The 23,441-nt window shown below is 43.1% G+C and overlaps 1 protein-coding gene across 2 annotated transcripts in view; it reads left to right on the top strand.

The window, feature by feature from the left end:
* PPP3CA (protein phosphatase 3 catalytic subunit alpha) overlaps nucleotides 1-23,441 on the top strand; it is a 418,818-nt gene that overhangs the window by 388,955 nt on the left and 6,422 nt on the right. For both annotated transcript variants that reach the window (XM_038769130.1, XM_038769128.1), the window contains exons 10-11: nucleotides 618-692; nucleotides 18,448-18,532. In XM_038769130.1, the coding sequence (XP_038625058.1) occupies nucleotides 618-692; nucleotides 18,448-18,532 (160 nt within the window). The remainder of the gene's footprint in view (nucleotides 1-617; nucleotides 693-18,447; nucleotides 18,533-23,441) is intronic.

Below are 23,441 nucleotides of genomic sequence, written 5' to 3'. Positions count from 1 at the left end.
TTGGACTTGGTCTAAAGGTCAATTAATTGGAAATCCAGTATAAATCACAAAATCCTTTAGGGGCGATTGACAGCGGTTTAGCAAGCTAGCGATGTATACAGAGTAAACATGAGCGCACACACACATACAAACACGCATGAGCCGAAGGACACATAGACCTCCCACCTCTCAGGCTTGGCACAGTAGCTGCTTTCTAAGGTAGCCGTGAATGCCTTGGCACAAAGTCAGAGTTTGGAAGCCCAAGACCACCTTGAAACACTGCCTTGCAGATCATCCATCATATTGTACTCTCCCAAGCACTTAGTACCGTGCTCAGCACACAATAAGTGCTCAGTAAATACGATTGATTGATTAATGGATTGAACAAATGGCTGCAACCATGGAGGATTCAACCCTGCTTTGCCCAGAGCTTGCCCAAGAGACCAGGGTGAAGCTATCAGATATTAGGTCCCTTACTTACCTGCCCCTGGAAGATTCTGTAATGAATCAGAGTCAGTTTGAGTAAGTGAAATTCTTTTAGGGGAGTAATGCATGTTTGTATGCCAAAACCAAAAGCCAGCCTTTATTAAAAACGGCCGAGTGAGAATTCAGACTGCCTGCTTCATTTCTCTCCTCAGTGACAGAGATGCTGGTCAACGTCCTGAACATCTGCTCAGATGACGAACTAGGGTCGGAAGAAGATGGATTTGATGGTAAGAGGCCTGGGCCTTCACTTTACCCTCTCTGCCCGCGGTTCCTGGCTTCCGAGGTTCCTGGCTAACCTGAGGAGAGATTCCTGGGGTTGGGAGTTGGAATCCTCAGAAAACGGGACCACACTCCCAAGAGGGGAGGTCTGGGCCAGGCTGTATCACATTACATTCTTGTGGAATTTGGAAATACGGAAAGTACCTCGGAGTCTTTCCTCTTCTCCAACAGTGAAGCATGTCCTGGTAGAACTTGTTTCTTTAGAGCAAAAGTGATTCACGGTGCCTATTCTTTCATCGGTAGTGACAGTTTAGGGTTTTTAGAGTTAGTCGTTGACTCAGACCACTACCCTGCATTTCTTTTTTTCATACAGGCTGCATTCTATCTTCTATACTTAGAAGGTTCTGGTTTTCCTGCCCTGTCCCTGCTCCCAGTAGATCAATCCAGAACATTTATTGAGTTCTTAACTGTGTTTAAAGCACTGTACCAAACGCTTGCACTATACTAAGCACGATCCCAGAAATAAAGAAAACATAGCTTCAAAAGAATTGCCCTGTCCTCTGGGAAACGTCAGTTATGTGAACCGTTTTAATTGTGAGCCCCTACAAAGCTTAGGAAATGAAGGGTGTATTTATTTTATTCATTAATTCATTGTCATGTTTACTGAGTGTTTACTGTGTGCAGAGCACTGTACTAAGCACTTGGGGGAGTACAATATAACAATAAACAGACACATTTCCTGCCCACAGTGAGCTACAGTCTAGTGGGGGAAACTGTCTCCAAACCTCTACTTCACTGTACTAAGCACTTGGGAAGTACAAGTTGGCAACATATAGAGATGGTCCCTACCCAACAGCGGGCTCACAGTCTAGAAGATATAAATAAATAAATTAGGGATATGTGCATAAATGCTGTGGGGTGGGAAGGGAGTGGTGAATAAAAGCCCCAAGTCAGGGCGAAGCAGAAGGGAGTGGGAAAGAGGAGATGAGATTGAATAGCAGTTATTCATCCCATGGATTGGATGGGAAAAGTCATCCTTAACTTCGCTGAAATCATGCACTACATAATTTAACTTTATCACAGTTCCTATTAATACTAACGTATGGCAAAGAAGGTAGATTAGTTCTGTAGCATTTCCCAGCCAGGTGGCAATATCCGGCATTTGATTTCTTTACTTCTGTGCTGGAGCTCCAACTTCCAAGTCTTCAAAGGAAATAAAGATTCCCTAAAAGCCGAACTGTGAGTGGAAGCATGGTGGGGAATTATTAAAGAAGTGCAGCACCAGTATTTTAATGAGGTAAAAGTTTGGTGATGAGAAGAGGCAGCAAAAACTAGAAAAGGTGGAGAGAAGAAAATGTAAATGAATCCAGTTAACACATAGACTTAAAAATTTGACAGTTCAATAGCCCAGTGAAATGGATTCAGGCCTTTTCTCAAAGTCTGAAAACCATGGATTAGGGTGTGTCTTTCTCATAGTTATGTCCAGATGGGAGAACAGTTTCTTGACAGGAGTGTTTGATTTTAAGCATGGCATTTGCAATTTTTTGCCTTGATTGTGCAGTTTTATTATGGCTATTTTCTACCTTGATGCATCTCTCAGTTTCTGTTATTTTCCCAAATCTCGAATCCCATGAAGAGCCTCGCAGAGACAAAGAAGAGACAAGAAAAAGCAGGGGAACAATGGTCAGACCACCAGAATGGCCACGAGAATTTTAATGGAGCCCCATGATGGCTTCTGGCCCAAAATTGTTGACCCTGGTAACAACTGTTATATTTGTTAAGTGCTTCCGTACATGTCAAGCACTGTGCTAAATGCTGAGCTAGATACCAAATTAGATCACACACAACCCCTGTCCCACATGGGGCTCACAGTATAAAGGGGGAGGCACACGGGTACCTTATCCATGTGTTACAGATGAAGAAACTGAGGCTCAGAGAAGATAAGTGATTGACCCAGGGTCACCCAGGAGACAAATGGTGGAGCTGGGATTAGAAGCCAGGTCCTCTGAGTTTGAGTTTCTGGTTTATTCTCTTTCTACTGCAACCCGCTTTGTCCAGTGGCAGGAATTTTCCTCCAGCAGGATGGGCTCTTGATGTATGCATTCAAACATCGCTTCCACTGATAGCTTTATTCTGAATGGACTCCTTTTGTTCTTGAAATAGGAGATTCCTTAGAATCGTCAGTCTTAAATGGTAAATGAAATTAGGAAAGGACAAAACATAAAGCAAGCACTTTTAAAGCTGGGAGAGAGAGTCCCATACCCAGAGTGATTTAATAGAGCTACATAATGAAATGATTTTAATTTAAGAAACTTAATCAGTTTAATTGCATGAAGCATCTGAAATCAATGGTTGAAAAGCACCGTGTAAGTACGGAGAATTATTATCAATCACAAGCTCTAGGCTGCATTAATAAGGAATAAGGAGCAGCTTGATGCTTCTCCATACTCTCCTGGGTAAACTTGTCTGTTCTCTTGAAGAAGGTGTGATTTTTGTTTTGAGCTTTACTATTGAATCACTCTAGGTCCACCTGCTAAGCACTTAGGTATTCTCTCCCATCCCCACTATGTATATACCCTTATTCTCTGTTGCTCCCCCTACTTTCATTCAGTCATATTTACTGAGCGCTTACTGTGTGCAGAGCACTGTACTAAGGGCTTGGGAAGTACAAGTTGGCAACATATAGAGACGGTCCCTACCCAACAACGGGCTCACAGTCTACTTGTAATTGATTTTAATGTCTGCCTCTCCCAAAGGACAGAAAACCACATGAGGACAGGGATCATGACTAACTGCATTATAATCTCCCCAAAATCGGTGCCCTGTACAAAAGAAGCTCCCAATAAATACTGTCAATCGATTGATTGATTGACCATTAGCTCCGCTGGACTCTGTATTTCCTCACAGTAAAAATAATGTGGATTCAGTGAAATAATAATAGTAATCATAAAAACAATAATTGTGGCATTTAAGTGCTTACTGTGTGCCAGGCAGTGTACTAAGTGCTGGACTGGATGCAAGCAAATCAGGTTGGACAAAGTCCCTGTCCCACGTGGGGTTCACAGTCTCAGTCCCCATTTTACAGATGAGGTAACTGAGACCCAGAGAAGTGAAGTGACTTGTCCAAGGTCACATAGCAGACAAGTGGTGGATCTGGGATTAGAACCCATGACCCTCTGACCCATGCTTCTAGCCACTATGCCAGCAGGGATCTTTAGAAATAGAAATGAAATCTGTAGAGAACCAGAACGCTTGGAAATGAACTTCCTTCTCTCAGGGCCTACTTTTTCCCTTTCCCTACCTCCATCTCCATCTTTCCCTCTTGTCAGTTAATGGTGTTTGTTGTGCGCTTACTTGGTGCTGTGCACTGTACTAAGCTCTTGGGAGAGTACAATTCAAAAGAGTTGGTAGACTCAATCCCTACCCACAATGGGCTTACAGTCTAGAAGTTACTCTAGAAAGCCATTTCATTTATTTATATGAATATGTCAGTAATCAATTTATTTATATCAATATCTGTCTCACCCTCTAGTCCATAAGCTCTTTGTGGGCATGGAATGTGTCTACCAAATCTGCTATATTGTAATTTCCTAAGCACTTGGAACAGAGCTCTCTCTGCACACAGTAAGCACTCAATAGATACGATTGATTGATTGATAATTGGCTTTTAGAGCCCCCAATGAGAGAAATCATACATTCTGCTCAGTAGCTACGCTGATTCAGTGTTCTTTTCTTGTTCTTTCAAAAGTGCTTCATCTGAGCCACTCTCAAACATTTCATAAAAAATGAATAACAGTTAAAAGTTTCATTCATTTGTTATTGCTTAGGATATCGGTTCCATTTTTCCAGTCAATTGTTTTCAATTTCCGGTTACCAGATACTCTGATAAGACAACCCTGGGTGATGGTTTAAACCCAAAGAATTTCAGTAAAATTCTACTGTCTTCTCCCAAGTGCCTAGTATATTTCTCTACGCTTTGCGGGCACTCAATAAATACTATCGATTGATTAACAAAAAAGAGACCCAGAGCAGAAAAATAGGTGAGTGAGCAGAACACATGGGAGGGAAAGCTAACAAAAATCAAGACAACTGTCTGCTAAAGTACCTTTTCCCTTTGAGTCATTTGATTTTTATTTTTGAGGAGGACATTTTCTGGTGCAATCAGTAAATGTATTCAAAGAGTTGGTGAGTTCAGTCATTCTTCTTGGCCCCCGTAAAATCAATATATCCTGCAGAGAATGATGAGGTTTCAGGGTGTGTTGTCAGGAGCTGGGGCCTGAAGTTATATTCAGCATGTCGCGTGATTTCTTAGCTGAGTTGTACATCCTCACGGCTCTTCCTGAAAGCATAACCCAGCTTGGCAGTTCCAAAAACTCATCACTCATGAACTTTTCCACTTCCCTTAGTTGTGATCCTGTGACAATACTGTTAGAAGCCTTATTGAAGGCACATCTCCTCCAAGAGGCCTTCCCTGAGTAAGCCCTCTTTTCCTTTTTCTCCCCCCCATTCTGCGTTGCCCTGACTTGCTCCCTTTATTCATCCCCCCTCCCAGCCCCACAGCACTTATGTACATATCTGTCACATATATTTATATTAATGTCTGTCTCCCCCTCAAGAGTGTTAGCTCAATGTGGGTAGGGAATGTGTTTATTTTGTATTGTACTCACCCAAGTGCTTAGTACAGTGTTCTAAATCAATATGATTGAATAAATGAATGACTAGAAACCTAAAGAAGAAGTAATAGTGCCTCTAGACTGTAAGCTCCTAAGAGAAGCAACATGGCTCAGTGGAAAGAGCCCGGGCTTGGGAGTCAGAGGTCGTGGGATCTAATTCATTCATTCATTCATTCAATCATATTTATTGAGTGCTTACTGTGTGCAGAGCACTGTACTAAGCGCTTCTAATCCCGGCTCCACCACTTGTCAGCTGTGTGACTTGTTCCCTCATCTGCAAAATGGGGATGAAGATTGTGAACCCCACGTGGAACAACCTGATCACCTTGTATCCTCCCCAGTGCTTAGAACAATGCTTTGCACATAGTAAGTGCTTAACAAATGCCATCATTATTATTATTATTATTATTATTAAGAGATGCATCAAGGCCTAGTGGATAGAGCACGGGACTGGGAGTCAGAAGGTCATGGGTTCCAATCCCAGCTCCACTACTTGTCTGCTGTGTGACACTGGGCAAGTCACTTCACTTCTGTATGCCTCAGTTATCTCATCTGCAAAATGGGGATTAAGACAGTGAGCCCCATGTGAGACAAGAACTGTGTCCAACGTGATTTACTTGTAATTCCCTTGCCAGCACGAAGTACAATGCCTGGCACACAGTAAGAGCTTAACAAATACCACAATTATTATTACTGTTGTAGTCTACTCTCCCAAGTGCTGAGTACAGTGCTGTGCTAACAGTGAGTGCTCAATAAATATGATTGATTGATAGAAGTAGTAGTAATAGCAGTAATAGAGTAATAGTAGCAATAATAATAACATTTATTCAACACCCATTTAGTGCAATGTACTGCATTAGAGGCTTGGGAAGTACAGAATAAAGAAGTGATACATTCTCTTCCCACAAGGAACTTAAACTCTAGTGGGAGAAACATAAAAATATGCATAACTAGAAAAGATAAAAAATACATAATATATGCAAAAGAGGCTGTAAATAAGTTCATAATTGGTTAAATAGGCCCTCTCCTATAACCCTGTGTTGTTCAGAAGTAAAAAACTAAAGGAGCCTTTGAAAAATGTTCCTGGTTCATCATTATTGGAATCAGCTCTAAATGAAAATCTTGCTATGGGCAGGGAATGTTCGTTCTTTCATTCAGTTGTATTTACTGAGTGTTTACCATGTACAATACAAGAATAAACAGACAGATTCCCTGCCCACAACTAGCTTACAGTCTAGAGGAGGGAGGAGACAGACAATATAAAAATACAAAATTAATGTCTGTTATATTGGTATATTGATATCAGCTGTAAAAATAGGAACGCCCCTCTCAGGATGGCACCTGGAGAGTTTCCAGTTCTCTACCAGTCTTGGCTATGGAAGGAAGAGCTGTATGGAAAGGGGCAAACCTATCCCATTCCTTGCTTGGCCAGTGGCTAGTGAGTGGAAGGCAGTCTGCTATAAGTCAAAACTCACTTGTGCTGGGCAGCAGGGGCACAGGAGAGAGTTGAGGCTCGAGGCTCAAGTTTACTGTGAGGAAGAAGGCACTTGCAGATTTTTCCCAAGAAAACTCTCTGCATCCGCTACCAGAACAATTGCAGATGGAGATGGGGCATTCTGGGAGAGATGTGCCCATGGAGTTGCTATGGGTTGGAAATGACTCGACAGCATAAAACAAGACGAAAAATAAGTACAGGGGAAGGAAAAAACATGGCATTGAAGTGTTTATTCATTTCCCCTCATCCTTCTACCTCTAGTCAATCCATCAGTGGTATTTATTGAGCCCTTACTGTGGGCAGAGCACTGTACCAGATGCTTGGGAGCCTCTACCAACTCAACAGAATTGGTAGACATGCTCCATGCCCACAAGAAACATAAAGTCTAGAGGAGGCTATAGAGCGGCTCATTTATCCACTGTTCCTGTTAGGCTTTGGGGAAGCAAATTGGGAAGGCTATCAGCAGCTCAAACCTTAGACTCTACCAGGAGGTGTGGTCGTGGGAATCGGTTTCATTTATTAAGTAGAATTTATCCTTTTAAGTCTGAACCATCCTCCAGTTTTTTATGTCTAGGAAGGGCTACCATGGTCTCAAGCGATTCTGGATTTGACTTCTCTTTTTCTTCAGTTTGCTTCGTTGGCTCTATCAAGTCTGGGTTTCCTCTTTCGTGTAAAATGTGATATATTATTGATGTTCCTTGACTCTCTTTTGCTAGACATCTTTAAGACTTAGCTCTGACTTACCTCTGATATCAAACATTACCTTGAGGGAACGTTAGTTTGGGGTATTCTCCCCATCCCAATCCCACAGCACTTAGGTACATATCTTGGAATTATCTATTATAAATTAATTATCTATTTATATTAATGTCTGTCTCCCACTCTGTAGTGTAGCTCGTTATAGGCAGGGAACCTGTCTGCTAATTCTGTGGTATTGTACTCTCCCAAGCACTTAGTACAGTGCTCTGCACAAAGTAAGCACTCAAATACGATTAATTTATAGAGAAACAGCATGGCTTAGTGAAAAGGACATGGAATCAGAGGTCGTGGGTTCTAATCCTGGCTTCGCCACTTATCAGCTGTGTGATTTTGGGAAAGTCACGCACTTCTCTGTGCCTCAGTTACCTCATCTGTTAAATGGGAATTAAGACTGAGCCCCACGTGGGACAACCTGATTACCTTGTATCTACCCCAGCGCTTAGAACAGTGCTTGGCACATCGTAAGTGCTTAACAAATATCATCATTATTATTATTAATGCATTAGTGAGGTTATATTTCATGTTTCATTATCAAATATGTTCATGAACTATAGGGCATAATATATACATACTATAATAATGATGGTATTTGTTAAGCACTAACTATATGTCAAGCACTGTTATACGCACTGGGGTAGATACAAGCTAACCAGATTGGACACAGTCCCTGTCCTACATGGGGCTCACAGTCTTAATCTCCATTTTACAGATGAGGTAACTGAGGCCCAGAGAAGTGAAGTGACTTACCCAAGATCACACACCAGACAAGAGCTGGGTTTAGAACCCACATTCTCTGGCTCCCAGGCCCATACTCTATCCACTAGGCCATGGTTTTTTTTATATTATTTATTAAGTGCTTACTATGTGCAAAGCACTGTTTTAAGCTCTGGGGAGGTTACAAAGTGAACAAGTTGTCCCACGTGGGGCTCACAGTGTTAATCCCCTTTTTACAGATGAGGTAACTGAGGCATAGAGAAGTTAAGTGACTTGTCCAAAGTCACACAGCTGACAAGTGGCGGAGCCAGGATTTGAACCGGGATGCTTCTTCCCTAGTATTATAATTGTATATATATCACCAGGCAACTGAGACGTTCCGTGTTATGCCATCAACAGACACCTTGAATGCCATCATATTTTAATTAGCAACATTTCTAGGCTAACACTTTTGATGGAAATAATTAAAAACCTTAAGAGCTACTAATTAAATTGATGCAGTCGTATAATAGGCAACTTGACACAAAAGTTCCTCTTTTCTCTTTTCATTGTGCTATCGTGATTTGGCACAGAGACATTCCCTTAATTACCCAGCTTAATTTGCCCCTCCAACAGAGCCCCAGGCCTGGAAGCTACCACTGAGAGCTCATTCGGAAAGGGAGCCATAGATCACACAGCCTTGGCATACCGTTATTTAAAACGCACATTTGTCTCCAAAAAGGAAACCGTGTGGCATGATCAATAGGGGGGGTCGGTTCTGAGCCCAGAGAGGGTTATTAAGGGAGAGGTTAGATTATACTTGTGGCGGTTGTTAAGTGCTTCTTTGTTCCAAGCATTGAACTAAGCACTGGGACAGGTGTGGGATAATCAGATGGGACACAGTCCCTGCCTTGTCGGATGTCTGTCAGCATAGTACAGAGTCTCCATGGGATCCAAAGGACTCTTAATTCAGAATTTGCAGATTCCCTGAGAAGGTTGCTGCAGCCTGGGAGAGTGGAAAGGACCAGTTTAGGAGTCAGAAAACCCACCTTCCCACACTGCTTCTGCCCTGCTGGGTTATCTGGGGAGAGTCTCCCAGGTTCTCTGGGATTCGGGCTTCTCATCTGTAAAATGGAGATAAAAAATACCTCCTGCTCCAATGCCCTCAAATACCCAATCGACCTCAAAATATGTGACTCAGAGAACGCTGCTGCTACCGCCATCTCGGCCGATGTTGTTGGGCTAGATTGAGAGGAGCGGTGGGAAAGTGGTTTGGATAAATAGAATCACTATTCAAATCCAAGGGATGGCTACTGTTACTGGATAGACAGGAAAACATAGTCCCAGCCCTGTGAGATTGCAAGGGGCCTAAAATCATTTTGTCAAATGACAGTTTAGTGACAATAATGCTGAGGCTTCAAAGGTGATGTTAAAAGGGCTAAATTGTATGCAGATGAGACCCCCCCCCCCCCAATTTTGAATGATTCTTGAATCAATCAATCAATCAATCGTATTTATTGAGCGCTTACTATGTGCAGAGCACTGTACTAAGCGCTTGGGAAGTACAAATTGGCATCACATAGAGACAGTCCCTACCCAACAGTGGGCTCACAGTCTAAGAGGGGGAGACAGAGAACAGAACCAAACATACCAACAAAATAAAATAAGTAGGATAGAAATGTACAAGTAAAATAAATAAATAAATAAATAGAGTAATAAATATGTACAACCATATATACATATATACAGGTGCTGTGGGGAAGGGAAGGAGGTAAGACGGGGGGATGGAGAGGGGGACGAGGGGGAGAGGAAAGAAGGGGCTCAGTCTGGGAAGGCCTCCTGGAGGAGGTGAGCTCTCAGCAGGGCCTTGAAGGAAGGAAGAGAGCTAGCTTGGCGGATGGGCAGAGGGAGGGCATTCCAGGCCCGGGGGATGACGTGGGCCGGGGGTCGATGGCGGGACAGGCGAGAGCGAGGTACAGTGAGGAGATTAGTGGTGGAGGAGCGGAGGGTGCGGGCTGGGCAGTAGAAGGAGAGAAGGGAGGTGAGGTAGGAGGGGGCGAGGTGATGGACAGCCTTGAAGCCCAGGGTGAGGAGTTTCTGCCTGATGCGCAGATTGATCGGTAGCCATTGGAGGTTTTTGAGGAGGGGAGTAATATGTCCAGAGCGTTTCTGGACAAAGATAATCCGGGCAGCAGCATGAAGTATGGATTGAAGTGGAGAGAGACACGAGTATGGGAGATCAGAGAGAAGGCTAGTGCAGTAGTCCAGACGGGATAGGATGAGAGCTTGAATGAGCAGGGTAGCAGTTTGGATGGAGAGGAAAGGGCGGATCTTGGCAATGTTGCGGAGCTGAGACCGGCAGGTTTTGGTGACGGCTTGGATGTGAGGGGTGAATGAGAGCGCAGAGTCGAGGATGACACCAAGGTTGCGGGCTTGTGAGACGGGAAGGATGGTAGTGCCATCAACAGAGATGGGAAAGTCAGGGAGAGGACAAGGTTTGGGAGGGAAGACAAGGAGCTCAGTCTTCGACATGTTGAGCTTTAGGTGGCGGGCGGACATCCAGATGGAGATGTCCTGAAGGCAGGAGGAGATGCGAGCCTGGAGGGAGGGGGAGAGAGCAGGGGCAGAGATGTAGATCTGGGTGTCATCAGCGTAGAGATGATAGTTGAAGCCGTGGGAGCGAATGAGGTCACCAAGGGAGTGAGTGTATATTGAGAACAGAAGGGGACCAAGCACTGAACCTTGGGGAACCCCCATTTAGTTCTTGCTCATTCCTCAAATACCATTCTTGGATTAACTGGAGGTAGAAGAAGGATGACAGGCACTGAGTAAATACTTTGGTGCTCTGAATTTTCCTCCCCCCATTCCTATTTTTTGTACTGTCTTATGCTGTCACGTCGTTTTCAACCCATAGCGACTCCGGGGACACATCTCTCCCAGAACACCCTACAATCGTTCTGGTCTAATAGCCAGAATTTTCATGGTAAAAATATGGAGGGAGAGGGTGCAGTTGCCCATTACTATGTGCCAATGGGGGGTGATGAGGTTTGTTTGCAGGATGTCATGGCCTAGGCATGTTCTGGGTGCTAGAGACCTCCATTTCAAAACATAAGTAGCAAATAGATTTCATTCTGGTCTTTTTTTTTTTTTTGCTTAGCTCCTGCTGAGATTCTAGATCTTCCTCCTCTAGACTCAAGCTCCTCTTGTCTCCCAACTCTGCTGTAACTTTTTTTTAACAGTGTTTGTTACGCACTTACTATGTGCCGGGCACTGTACTAAGCGCTATTATGTTGTAAGCTCATTGTGGGCAGGGAACATGTCTGTCAACTCCGTTATATTGTGTGCTCCCAAGTGCTTAGTACAGTGATCTGCACCCAGTAAGTGTTAAATAATTACGATTTATTGATTGATTGATAAGTGCAAGTGACTGTTGAGCCCATCACCCAAAGTATGGTCGCTTGAGCAGAATTAATTAGTGGAAACGGCATCTGACTGGGAACCAGGAAACCTGGGTCCTCATCCTGGCTCTACCCCTTGCCAGTTGTGTGACGTTGGGAAACTCACTTCCGTTTCCTCCTCTATAAAATGCGGATGAAAAAACCATTCTCTCATACCCTCAGACTGTGAGCCTTATGTGGTACCGGAACTGTGTCTGATCTGATTGTATTTAATTTACCTCAGTACTTAGCACACAGTAAACACTTACTAATAATAATATGAATAAATCCTGGGTGTGGTATAGTATTTGAGCAAAACTCTCATATGGGGAGAGATAAAGCTGGCTGGTGACTGAAAGGGAAAGGACTTAAAAAAAGATAAGAATTCATTGTTTCATCAGAAAATACTAGCATAAATCCCCCTTTTAGTGAGGTCTTGGACTCTTCAGAGAGTGATTAAGTAACGCTATTTGACTTGAATTTCTGCTTTCAAATTCTAGTCTTCAGAGTATGGTTCTTCTATGTTCTATTTGTTCTCTGCCTGCAGAGAGGATTATCAAAATTTCAATTTAAAAACCACACTGAGTCTTCTTACATTCAAGCACGGTGGATTTCAGAGTTAGTAAGAACGCCACAACCCAGTTCTGTCATTTACATTTGAGCCTTCCCCCGTAGACAGCTTTTGTCATCTCAAGGAAGACATCATGGGAGGAGTGTAGTAGCTAATGAAACTCCACTTGGCGATGTAAGCTTTGTAGCTTTCTCTGAAATCGAGGGCGTCGTGACCTTTAGGAATGCTGCACAATTTAATTGTAGCAAGAGTCAACCTAAAGATGAAATAACCTTGTTTTCTGACCAGAACCCAAGGAGCAACAGAACTGTAGAGTTAAGCCCTTAAAAAAAGACTAAATTTATTCTGCTGTAGTCAGCTCTTTTAAGGTGCATTCACCTTCAAACATGTATTTTCTTATTCGATTAGATTTTGAAAATCTGTAAGGGCTGAAATGTAAATTAGCATTGCCTACACTATTTAGCTTGGAACAAAGTTATACTTGGGCTTGAAGGAATGCAAGGGGGAGAGGCAAAATGGATGGGGTGGACTTGAGCCATTAGTGATATTTACTGAGCATTTGCTGCGGACAGAGCACTGTACTAAGCGCTTGGTAGAGGACAGTACAACAGATGGTAGACAGGTTCCCTGCCCATATCAAGCTTACACTCTAGAGAGAATCTTAGGTACCATCAACAGTCCTCTGAACCTAAACCAGGATCCGCTAGAACCTTGAGCAAGATGGCCAGAGGATAGGATCCCAGCTGTCCATAACTGGCAGGATTCGTGGCGACCTAACCACAGAGAAAAGGAGGAGTAAGAGCCAGGGGAAGGAGGAGAAAGGAGACGAAGAGTAGGAGGAGGAGACTACTCAGCCTCTTCTCTTTTTAGGTGGAAGTTCCACTGCTGCCACTATTTTAACCCTAGCCCTACCTGGCTTATTCTGGGATAATTTTTTTAATGATATTTGTTAGGTACTCCCTATATAAGCTTGCTGTAGGCTGGGAAAGTGTCTGTTTACTGTTGTATTGTACTCTCCCAAGCACTTAGTACAATGCTTTGCGCACAGTAAGCACTCAATAAATACAATTGAATGAACATAAGCCGGGCATTGCCCTAAGTGCTGGGGTAGGTACTGGATAATCAGATTAGACACAGTCCTTGTCCCACACGGGGCTCACAGTCTTAATCCCCATTTTACAGAGGTAATTGAGGCCCAGAGAAGTTAAGTGACTTGCCCAAGGTCACACAGCAGGTATGTGGTGGAGCCGGGATTGGAACCCAGGTCCGCTGACTCCCAGGACCATGCTTCTCCCACTTAGGCCATGCTGCTTCTCATGAGGCGCTTAGTACAGTGCTCTGCACACAGTAATTGCTCAATAAGTAGGATTGTGTGAATGAGTGAGGCATTCTCATGAGACTATTCATGATACATCATTACTACTAGTTGATGCTGATGATGATGGCATTTATGAAGCGCTTACTATGTGCAAAGCACTGTTCTAAGCACAGGGGAGGTTACAAGGTGATCAGGTTATCCCACGGGGGGCTCACAGTCTTCATCCCCATTTTACAGATGAGGTAACTGAGGCACAGAGAAGTTAAGTGATTTGCCCAAAGTCACACAGCTGACAATTGGTGGAGCCAGGATTTGAACGCATGACCTCTAACTCCAAAGCCCGTGCTCTTTCCACTGAGCCACGCTGCGTCTGTATTTGTAGTTGTATTTGTTGTATTTGTTGTAAATATTTACTGAGCACCTGTTGTGTGCAGAGCACTGTTCCAGGCTACTTGGAGCAAACATAAAAGGTACAACCTGTCCTTGAGGACCTTACAATCTGATGGTTGAGGCAGGTGAACACAAATTGCATAGGAAAGAGTTATAGTAAATATATAAAGCCATAAAAAATAAGATAGGTGATCAAATGAACAGATAGACACAGGAGTTAAAAGATAATGGTGTCTAGCAACTGTATTGCATTGTTTTCTCCCAAACACTCAGTACTGTGGTCTGCTCATGGTAATTAATAGTTACGGTGTTCATTAAGAGCTTTCTATGTGTCAAGAAATGTTTTAAGTGCTTGGAGCACACAGCCTGTGGAGGAGGAAGAGCAGGTATTGAATCCCCATTTTACAGGTGCAGAAACTGAAGCACAGAGTAATTAAGTGGCTCGGCCAAGATGACTCGGTAGTCAAGTGGCAGAACCAGTACTAGAACTCCCGTCTCCTGACTTGTAGTATTAGTCCTGTGCTCTCACCATTTGGTCACATTGCCTTCGATTAGGGCAGAATTAGGGATGTCTTTTCCAACAACACACAGCCTTGTGGAGGCGGTGTGCTGTTAGAAGGAACAGTTGTATGAAATTTGCCTATGGTAGTAGTATAGTAGTAGCAGTAGTATGCATCTCTATCGGATCTACATACACAACTGCCCTTTTCTTTCTAAGTTGATGCTATGACGTCCTATTCATTCAGTCCGTCGTATTTATTGAGCACTTACTGTAGCAGAGCACTGTATTAAGCGTTTGGGAGAGTGGCTCAGTGGAAAGAGCACGGGCTTTGGAGTCAGAGGTCATGGGTTCAAATCCCAGCTCCGCCACTTGTCAGCTGTGTGACTTTGGGCAAGTCACTTCACTTCTCTGGGCCTCAGTTCCCTCATCTGGAAAATGGGGATGAAAACTGTGAGCCCCCGGTGGGACAACCTGATCACCTTGTAACCTCCCCAGTGCTTAGAACAGTGCTTTGCACATAGTAAACACTTAACAAATACCATCGTTAGTATTATTATTATTATCATTATTCTCTTTGCCTCAGTTGCCTCATCTGTCAAATGGGGATTAAGACTGTGAGCCCCCCTTGGGACAACTTGATCACCTTGTAACCTTCCCAATGCTTAGAACAGTGCTTTGTACATAGTAGGCGCTTAATAAATGCCATTAGTAGTAGTAGTAGTAGTAACAGTAGTAGTAATGGATATCATTGTAGTAGTACTAGTAGTATCAACAGTAATAGTAGTAGTAACAGCTGTAGTAGCATTAATAACTGGAAATTCAATTCAATTTATTCACATTTATTGAACACTTTGTACAGAGCACTGTACTAAGCGCTTGTAAAGTACAGTTCAGCAACAGATAGAAACAATCCCTACCCAACAATGGGCTCACAGTCTAGGAGGGGGGAGACAGACAACAAAACAAAACAGGTAGACAGGCATCAATAGCATCAATATAAATAAATAGAATTATAGATATATGCACATCATTAATAAAATAAATAGAATAATAAATATGTCTGCACACAGTAAGCGCTCAATAAATACGATTGAGTGAATGAATGAATGTACATATATATACAAGTGCTGTGGAGTGGGGAGGGGGTAGATCAGAGAGAGGGAGTCGGGGCGATGGAGAGGGGAGGAGGAGCAGAGGAAAAGGGGGGCTTAGTCTGGGAAGGCCTTCTGGAGGAAATGAGCTTCCAGCAGGGCTTTGAAGGGGGAAAGTGTGCTAGTGGAAAAAGCATGGGCTTGGACGTCAGAGGTCGTGGGTCTTAATCCCAGCTCCGCTACTTGTCTGCTTTGTGACCTTGGGGAAGCCACTTAACTTCTCTATGCCTCAGTTACCTCATCTGTAAAATGGGTATTGACTCTGAGCCCCACGTGGGACAACCTGATTACCTTGTATCTACCCCAGTGCTTGGAACAGTGCTTGGCAGATAGTAAACGCTTAACTAATACCATAATTGTTATTATCATTATTAATTGTAGTAATAGTAGAAACAGTAGTGATCGAGGTTGAAATAGTAGAAGTACTAGTGGTAGAAGTAGGAATAGTAGTAATAATGGTGGTAATGTATTAGTAGCAGTAGTAATAGGAATATAGGAGTACTAGTAGGAGGAGTACTAATAGTAGTAATAATAGTGGTAGTAATGTGGTTTTAATAGTAGTAGTAATAGTATTTGTAGTCAGTAGTAGTTGCAGTAACACCTGCCGTGTTCAAAGACTTTTACTAAGAATGGAGCAAAAATAGACAGTTGAGAATTTGACAGAGTCCCTGGTCTTCAAGGATCTCACAGTCCAGTAGTTTAAGAGGGGAAGGAGGTTGGCATCAGACAGAAAGATGAAATGAAAAACATGAAACCAACGTAAAAGACAAGGAGAATTTTTAATAGAAAAAGAGCATATAAAGACACATCGTCTCTGATTAAGCCCTCTTTTCCCAGGCTCACACTCCCTTCTCCATCATTCATTCATTCATTCAATCATATTTATTGAGTGCTTACTGTGTGCAGAACACTGTTCTAAGTGCTTGGGAAGTACAAGTTGGCAACATATAAAGACGTTCCCTACCCAACAACGGGCTCACAGTCTAGAAGGGGGAGACAGACAACAAAACAAAACATATGGACACGTTTCAAGTCATCAGAGTAAATAGAGATAAAGCTAGATGCACATCATTAATAAAATAAATAGAACAGTAAATATGTACAAGTAAAATAGAGTAATAAATCTGTACAAACATATATACAAGGTGCTGTGGGAAGGGGAAGGAGGTAGTGCCGGGGGGATGGGGAGGAGGAGAGGGAAAAGGGGGCTCAGTCTGGGAAGGCCTCCTGGAGGAGGTGAGCTCTCAGTAATAATAATAATAATAATAATGGCATTTATTAAGCACTTACTATGTGCAAAGCACTGTTCTAAGCACTGAGGAGGTTACAGGGTGATCAGGTTGTACCACGGGGGGCTCACAGTCTTAATCCCCATTTTACAGATGAGGTAACTGAGGCACAGAGAAGATAAGTGACTTGCCCAAAGTCACAGAACTGACAATTGGCGGAGCCAGGATTTGAGGACTTTGAAGGGAGCAAGAGAACTAACTTGGCGGCAGTGCGCGTCTATGCACTCGTATCTGTGACCTTTGGACAGTTGATATTCTAGACTGTGAGCCCACTGTTGGGTAGGGACCGTCTCTATATGTTGCCAACTTGTACTTCCCAAGCACTTAGTACAGCTCTGCACACAGTAAGCGCTCAATAAATACGATTGAATGAATGAATGAATCCCACCCCCAGCCCCACAGCACTAATGTACATATCATTCAATTAAATATTAGAAATTGCTCATTTATTTATATTAATGTCTGTCTCTCCCTCTAGACTCGTAAGCTTGTTATGGCTGGAATGTATCTGCTAATTCTGTTGTATTACACTCTCCCAAGCGCTTAGTACAGTGTTCTGCACATAGTAAACACCCAATAAATACGATTGAGAAGAGCACTATCAGAAGAGCACTGTGGAACAGTTTCAAACTCTTCCTTCCTCAGAGACTAACAGTCCCAAGTCACAAATTTTGAAACTTAAATAGCCTTCATATTTGGTAGTGTATCTTCACCCTTTTGGGCTGAGAGCAGGAGCTGTTGGGAAGTCTGCAAGTGGGGAAAAGGCAGCGCCTCTTCCTGGCTGCCGATTTCCAGTCAGGTGGTAAGGAGAGACCTGACAATCCCTCACAATCCTGAGGTATTTTTATTTTATTTTATGCTTGATCCAGGGTAAAATTCTCAGGGCAAACTAACAGGATCATTTTGGCATTGTATATGTATATATTGCATGTAGAACTATCTTATTAATGTTCCACTGTTGGATGCAAATCATGCTGGGAGTTGTGGAGCAGTCGATTTTGCTGGAGTCAGGTGGCTTGTGACCACTGGGCTACCTTGTCTAAGAGGACTTGTTTGCCCCTCTAGACTGTAAGCTCATAATGGGCAGGGAACATATCTGCTAAGTCTGTTGTATTGTATTCTCCCAAACTCTTAGTATGATGCTCTGCACATAGTAAGTGTCCAATGAATATGATTGATTGAATAGACTCCCCTGGATGTGTTTTCTGCTGGAGTGGCATTCCAATCCATTCCCAAACCCAGCAGTGCACATTCATCCGTGGACTTATCCAAACTATCCACTAAATCTAATGTGAGTTTGAGGCCCAAGTAATAGGCATTTCAACTTAATTGCTTGTGGGACTTTTCATGTGTTGGTGAGAGAAGTTTAGTGCCCTGCAAAGACTCTTCCTTGGCTTCTGTGTAATGTGGTTTATATTAACCTGTGAGAGAATTACCATTGCTCAAATCATTTCTGACCATTTCACTTTCTGTTTTCCAAATTAGGAGCAACAGCTGCAGCCCGGAAGGAAGTTATAAGGAACAAGATCCGAGCAATAGGGAAAATGGCTCGAGTTTTCTCTGTACTGAGGTAGGCTTCCCATTGTGTTTACAGAAACTACACAACCTTTTCATTTTATCGCCGGCCATCTAATGAATTACCGTTACAGCATCCACTAGGTACCTGAAATCAGTGTTCTTTTGTGTTCAGGTGGAACACCTCATTGCAGTTGGTTTGCCCTGTTTCCTCCTCTTCCCCCTCTTCATCCTTCTCTTCCTTCACCTCCTTCTCCCGCTTCTCCTCTTCCTCTTCCTCCTCCTCCTCCTCCTCCTCCTCCTCCTCCTCCTGCTTATTATGTGTCAAGGATCATTTTATGTGCTGAGGTGGATACCAGTTAATCCCTGTCAACCATGGGGCTCACAACCTAAGTTAAGAACAGGAATCAAATCCTCATTTTATAAGTGAAGAAAATGAGATACAGAGAAATTGAGTGACTTGCCCTAGTTCACACAGCAGACAAGTGGCAAAATTGAGTTTAGAACCCAGATCCACAGACTTCTAGGCCCATGCTTTTTCCACCAAGCCCCGCTAGCAATTCTTAATGAATAATTACTAATAATAATCATGGTACTTGTTAAGCGCTTACTACGTGCTAAACCGTGTTTTAAGCGCTGGGTTAGATAGGAGGTAATCAGGTTGTCCCACGTGGGGCTCACAGTCTCAATCCCATTTTAGATGAGGTTACTGAGGCAGAGAGAAGTTAAGTGACTTTCCCAAGGTCACACAGCAGACAGATGGCAAAGCCGGGATCAGAAACCACGTCCTCTTCTTCTTCTTCCTCGCTGCCTCTTCTGGGCTAAAAGGTTTCCTTTTCCTCTTCCCAGGGAAAGTTGCAAGACTAATCATTTTTCAGGCAGGTTTCTTGGAGTCAGGAATTTGCACTGTTCCCCATTTGCCATTGAGTTTCATATGGAGATAGTGCAGAGAGGTTAAAGAGGCATCTCATTTAAAGAAAACCTACTGTCACTGCTCTTGCCTCTTTTGTGATATCCTGAAGACGATTAAGGATGAAAGCATCGGGGTCACGTAACTAGAACCCCAGGAAATGAGCACCAACAAGAGTTCCAGGTCACCCATCATCCCTTAAGTGAAATAACAAACAGCATCCTGGGGTTTAGAAAGGCTCATGTAATGGCTTAGAAAGTCTCATGTAATGGCTTATGTTTAAAACAGCAAAAGAAGCATGCTGTTTTTTGAAACACCATGAGAAAAATGTGTCTTTCTCTGACGTAGCTTTTTTGTTTTTCATTCAGGGAAGCAATTTGAGGTGTCTTCAATGAGGCCATTTTTCAGTCTAGTTCATCCCGATATATAGATTGTGGGGATTACTAGATCATTTTTAAAACACATGGCACTTAGTTGTTGTGACTTTAGCCTAAAAGACACTTTCTCTATTGAGACGATGGTTGTAACATAAAGTGCCATCCAGATAGCTTATTGTCAGATTTATGGAGAGGGAATGTACCTGCAAGTTTTGTGGCATTTCAGCTGCCTGTCAGAAGAAGTAATTCCATCTGCCGCTACCAATTTGGACGGATGATTCTGTGAAGTTCTCTCCGTACTTCCTCACACAGAAACAATGCAGGAGAGAGTCTCAGTCCAAATTCAGTCTTTTCAGTCAAAATCAAATGCATAGATAAGACTGCTTACCTTCAGCAGTGTCATCCAGAACTTAATACATAGTAAGCGCTTAACAAATACCATCATCATCATTATTATTATTATCTGTAAAAAATGTTTTCTCACCATATATTGATCAATAAATAGAAAGAAAGTGATAGATAATCCTGCCGGTAATGTTGTTGGGGCCAGCTTTTCATTCATGGGGCAGGGATTTGAGAGGCAGTCAGGTAACCAGCAGTGGATGCCCTTCAAAGAGCCACCGTTTTGGGTCATTTTGACCCTGATTGGAAACTCAGGTGTTGTCAGAGACTTGGGAGGAGCAAGTGTGAGACTCCAGCTCAAAAGGTTGTGGGAGCCATGGAGAGGGCATTTACGAACATTACCCAAAGTGGTTTGATGAAAAAGACTAAGATATCAAAAAACTACTGGAGGGCTAAACTTAAACAGAGAATCCCACACACAGAGACTTGATCCTTGATGCAGGAATAGCAGGAATTATGCTATTCCTTCTAGACTGTGAGCTATATTATCCCTTCTAGACTGTGAGCCCGTTTTTGGGTAGGGACCATCTCTATATGTTGCCAACTTGAACTTCCCAAGCACTTAGTACAGTGCTCTGCACACAGTAAGTGCTCTGTCCTCTGTCATCCTACTCCCGGTACCTTAGTCTCTCTTAACCCTGACTTCTTGTCCGCATCCTGCCTCTGATCTGGAAAACTCTCCCTTTTCATATTCAACAGACAATTACTGCCCCCCTTCAAAGACTTATTGAAGGCCCATCTCCTCCAAGAGGCCTTCCCTGACTAAACCCTCATTTCCTCTTTTCCCACTCCCTTCTGCGTCACCCTGTCTCGCTCTCTTTATTCATCCTCCTTCCCAGCCCACAGCACTTCTATACATGTCCATAATTTATTTATATGAATGTCTGCCCCCTCTAGACTGTAAGTTCCTTGTGGGCAGGGATTGTGTCTGTTATACTGTTGTGTTGTACACTCTTGAGGGACTTTGTATGCTGCTCTGCACACAGTAAGCTCTCAGTAAATACAGTTGATTGATTCCCAGCACTGCAGACAGTATCACTGTCCTCCCTGTCTCACAAGCTTGTAACCTCAGTGTTATCCTCGACTCAGCTCTCTCATTTAACCCACATATTCAATCTAACACCAGATCTTGTCGGTTCAACCTGTACAACATTGCTAAAATCTGTCCTGATTCAGCCTTCTTGCTGACCTCCCTGCCTCCTGTCTCTCCCCACTCCAGTCCGTACTTCACTCTGCTGCCCACGTCATTTTTCTACAGAAATATTCAGTCCATGCTTCCCCATTCTTCAAGAAGCTCCAGCAGTTAAGCACTTTCCTATCCAACAGAAACTCCTTATAGTTAAAAAATAAATAAATAAGAAGGGCAGTTTGTGAGGGTCTTCCCACAACCAATCGTCAGATACCGCCAAAAGAAGATAAGTGACTCCAGCTCATGGTGAGCAGGGTATGTGTCTATTACATTGTGTTGCACTCTTCCAAGTGCTTAGTACAGTGCCCTGCACAGAGTAAGCACTCAATAAAAACCACTGATTGATTGATAGGGTCAGTAAGAGGATGTCTGTGAAAATATACTTGATCTTAAAGAAGGGAGACAGTTGCTTACTTTTCTGAAAATGCTTCAGTTCCTTTGCCCCCAACCAGTCTTATTTATTGAGCTCTTACTGTGTGCAGAGCACTGTACTGTACGAAGCAGCATGGCTTAGTGGAAAAAGCCCTGGCTTGGGAGTCATAGGTTGTGGGTTCTAATCCCGGCTCCTCCATTTAACAGCTGTGTGACTTTGGACAAGTCACTTCACCTCTCTTTGCCTCAGTTACCTCATCTGTAAAATGGGGATTAAGACTAAGAGCCCCACGTGGGACAACCTGATAACCTTGTATCTACCTCAGTGCTTAGAACAGTGCTTGGCACATAGTAAGCACTTAACATATACCACCATCATTATTATTATTATAATTACTAAGCTCTTGGGAGAATCCAGTGTAACAGAGTTGGTGGATACATTTCCTGTCACAAGGAGCTTGCAGGAGATAGACATTAAAATAAATTGCAGATTCTGTACCTTAGTGCTGTCCCCCCAGCCCAGGGGACCATTTGGTGTATTTCCTCTTCCCAGCCCTTGAGGATAGTTGGAAGACCTGACAGAGTTGTCAGATGTCCGATAAGTGAAAAGCTGTAAGGTCCAGATGGACACTTTTGAAATCAATCAATCAATCAATCGTATTTATTGAGCGCTTACTGTGTGCAGAGCACTGTACTAAGCGCTTGGGAAGTACAAGTTGACAACATATAGAGACGGTCCCTACCCAGCAGTGGGCTCACAGTCTAGAAGGCACTTTGACTTCATCCATTGAGGGATGCAAAGAAATGCAGAGAATTAATCTTTCTGCAGACCAATACCAAAAGTCCTACACCCAATGGTCCCACAATAAGATGCTAACTTGCCCTGGTTTGTGTGGATTTGGTGGGTTCATCTTTTAATATTGATAATATCTTTTAATACGGGAAGCGGCGTGGCCTAGTGGATAAAGCCCGGGCCTGGGAGTCAGAGGACCTGGGTTCTAATCCCAGCTCCACTACTTGCCTGCTGAGTGACCTTGGGCAAGTTGCTTAATTTCTTTGCGCCTCAGTTTCCTCAACTGCAAAATGGGGATTTAATATCTAGTCTCCCTGCTACTTAGGCTGGACTGTGTCCAACCTGAATAGCTTGTATCTAACCCCAGCGCTTAGAATAATTCTTGCCATTAATAGGTGCTTAACAAATGCCATTAAAAAAAAGTATGGTCTAATCCTCAGGTCTTTCTTGGTTCTCTCTCTTTCCCTCCCTCCCTTTCTCTCTCTAAATATATATGTATACATCCCTCTCTCTTTCTCTATTCCTCTTTCCATCTCTCTCTCCCTCTCTCCCTCTGAGCCTACCTAACTCTGAATAATTAACCTGTAAAAATATACGAACATTATATAGAGAAGCAGCGTGGCTCAGTGGAAAGAGCACGGGCTTTGGAGTCAGAGGTCAGGGGTTCAAATCCCAACTCCGCCAATTGTCAGCGGTGTGACTTTGGGCAAGTCACTAAACTTCTCTGGGCCTCAATTACCTCATCTTTAAAATGGGGATTAAGACTGTGGGCCCCCCGTGGGACAACCTGATCACCTTGTAACTTCCCCAGTGCTTTGCACATCATAAGCGCTTAATAAATGCCATTATCATTATTATTATTATTATTATTATACATCAAGGAAGATAAAGGATATTTCACTTTCACTTTAATTCCCGAGC

Source organism: Tachyglossus aculeatus, chromosome X5 (genome assembly GCF_015852505.1).
Source record: "Tachyglossus aculeatus isolate mTacAcu1 chromosome X5, mTacAcu1.pri, whole genome shotgun sequence".
Lineage (NCBI taxonomy): Eukaryota > Metazoa > Chordata > Mammalia > Monotremata > Tachyglossidae > Tachyglossus > Tachyglossus aculeatus.
Note: the sequence above shows the minus strand (reverse complement) of the source record. Positions and strands in the feature narration are given on the sequence as shown.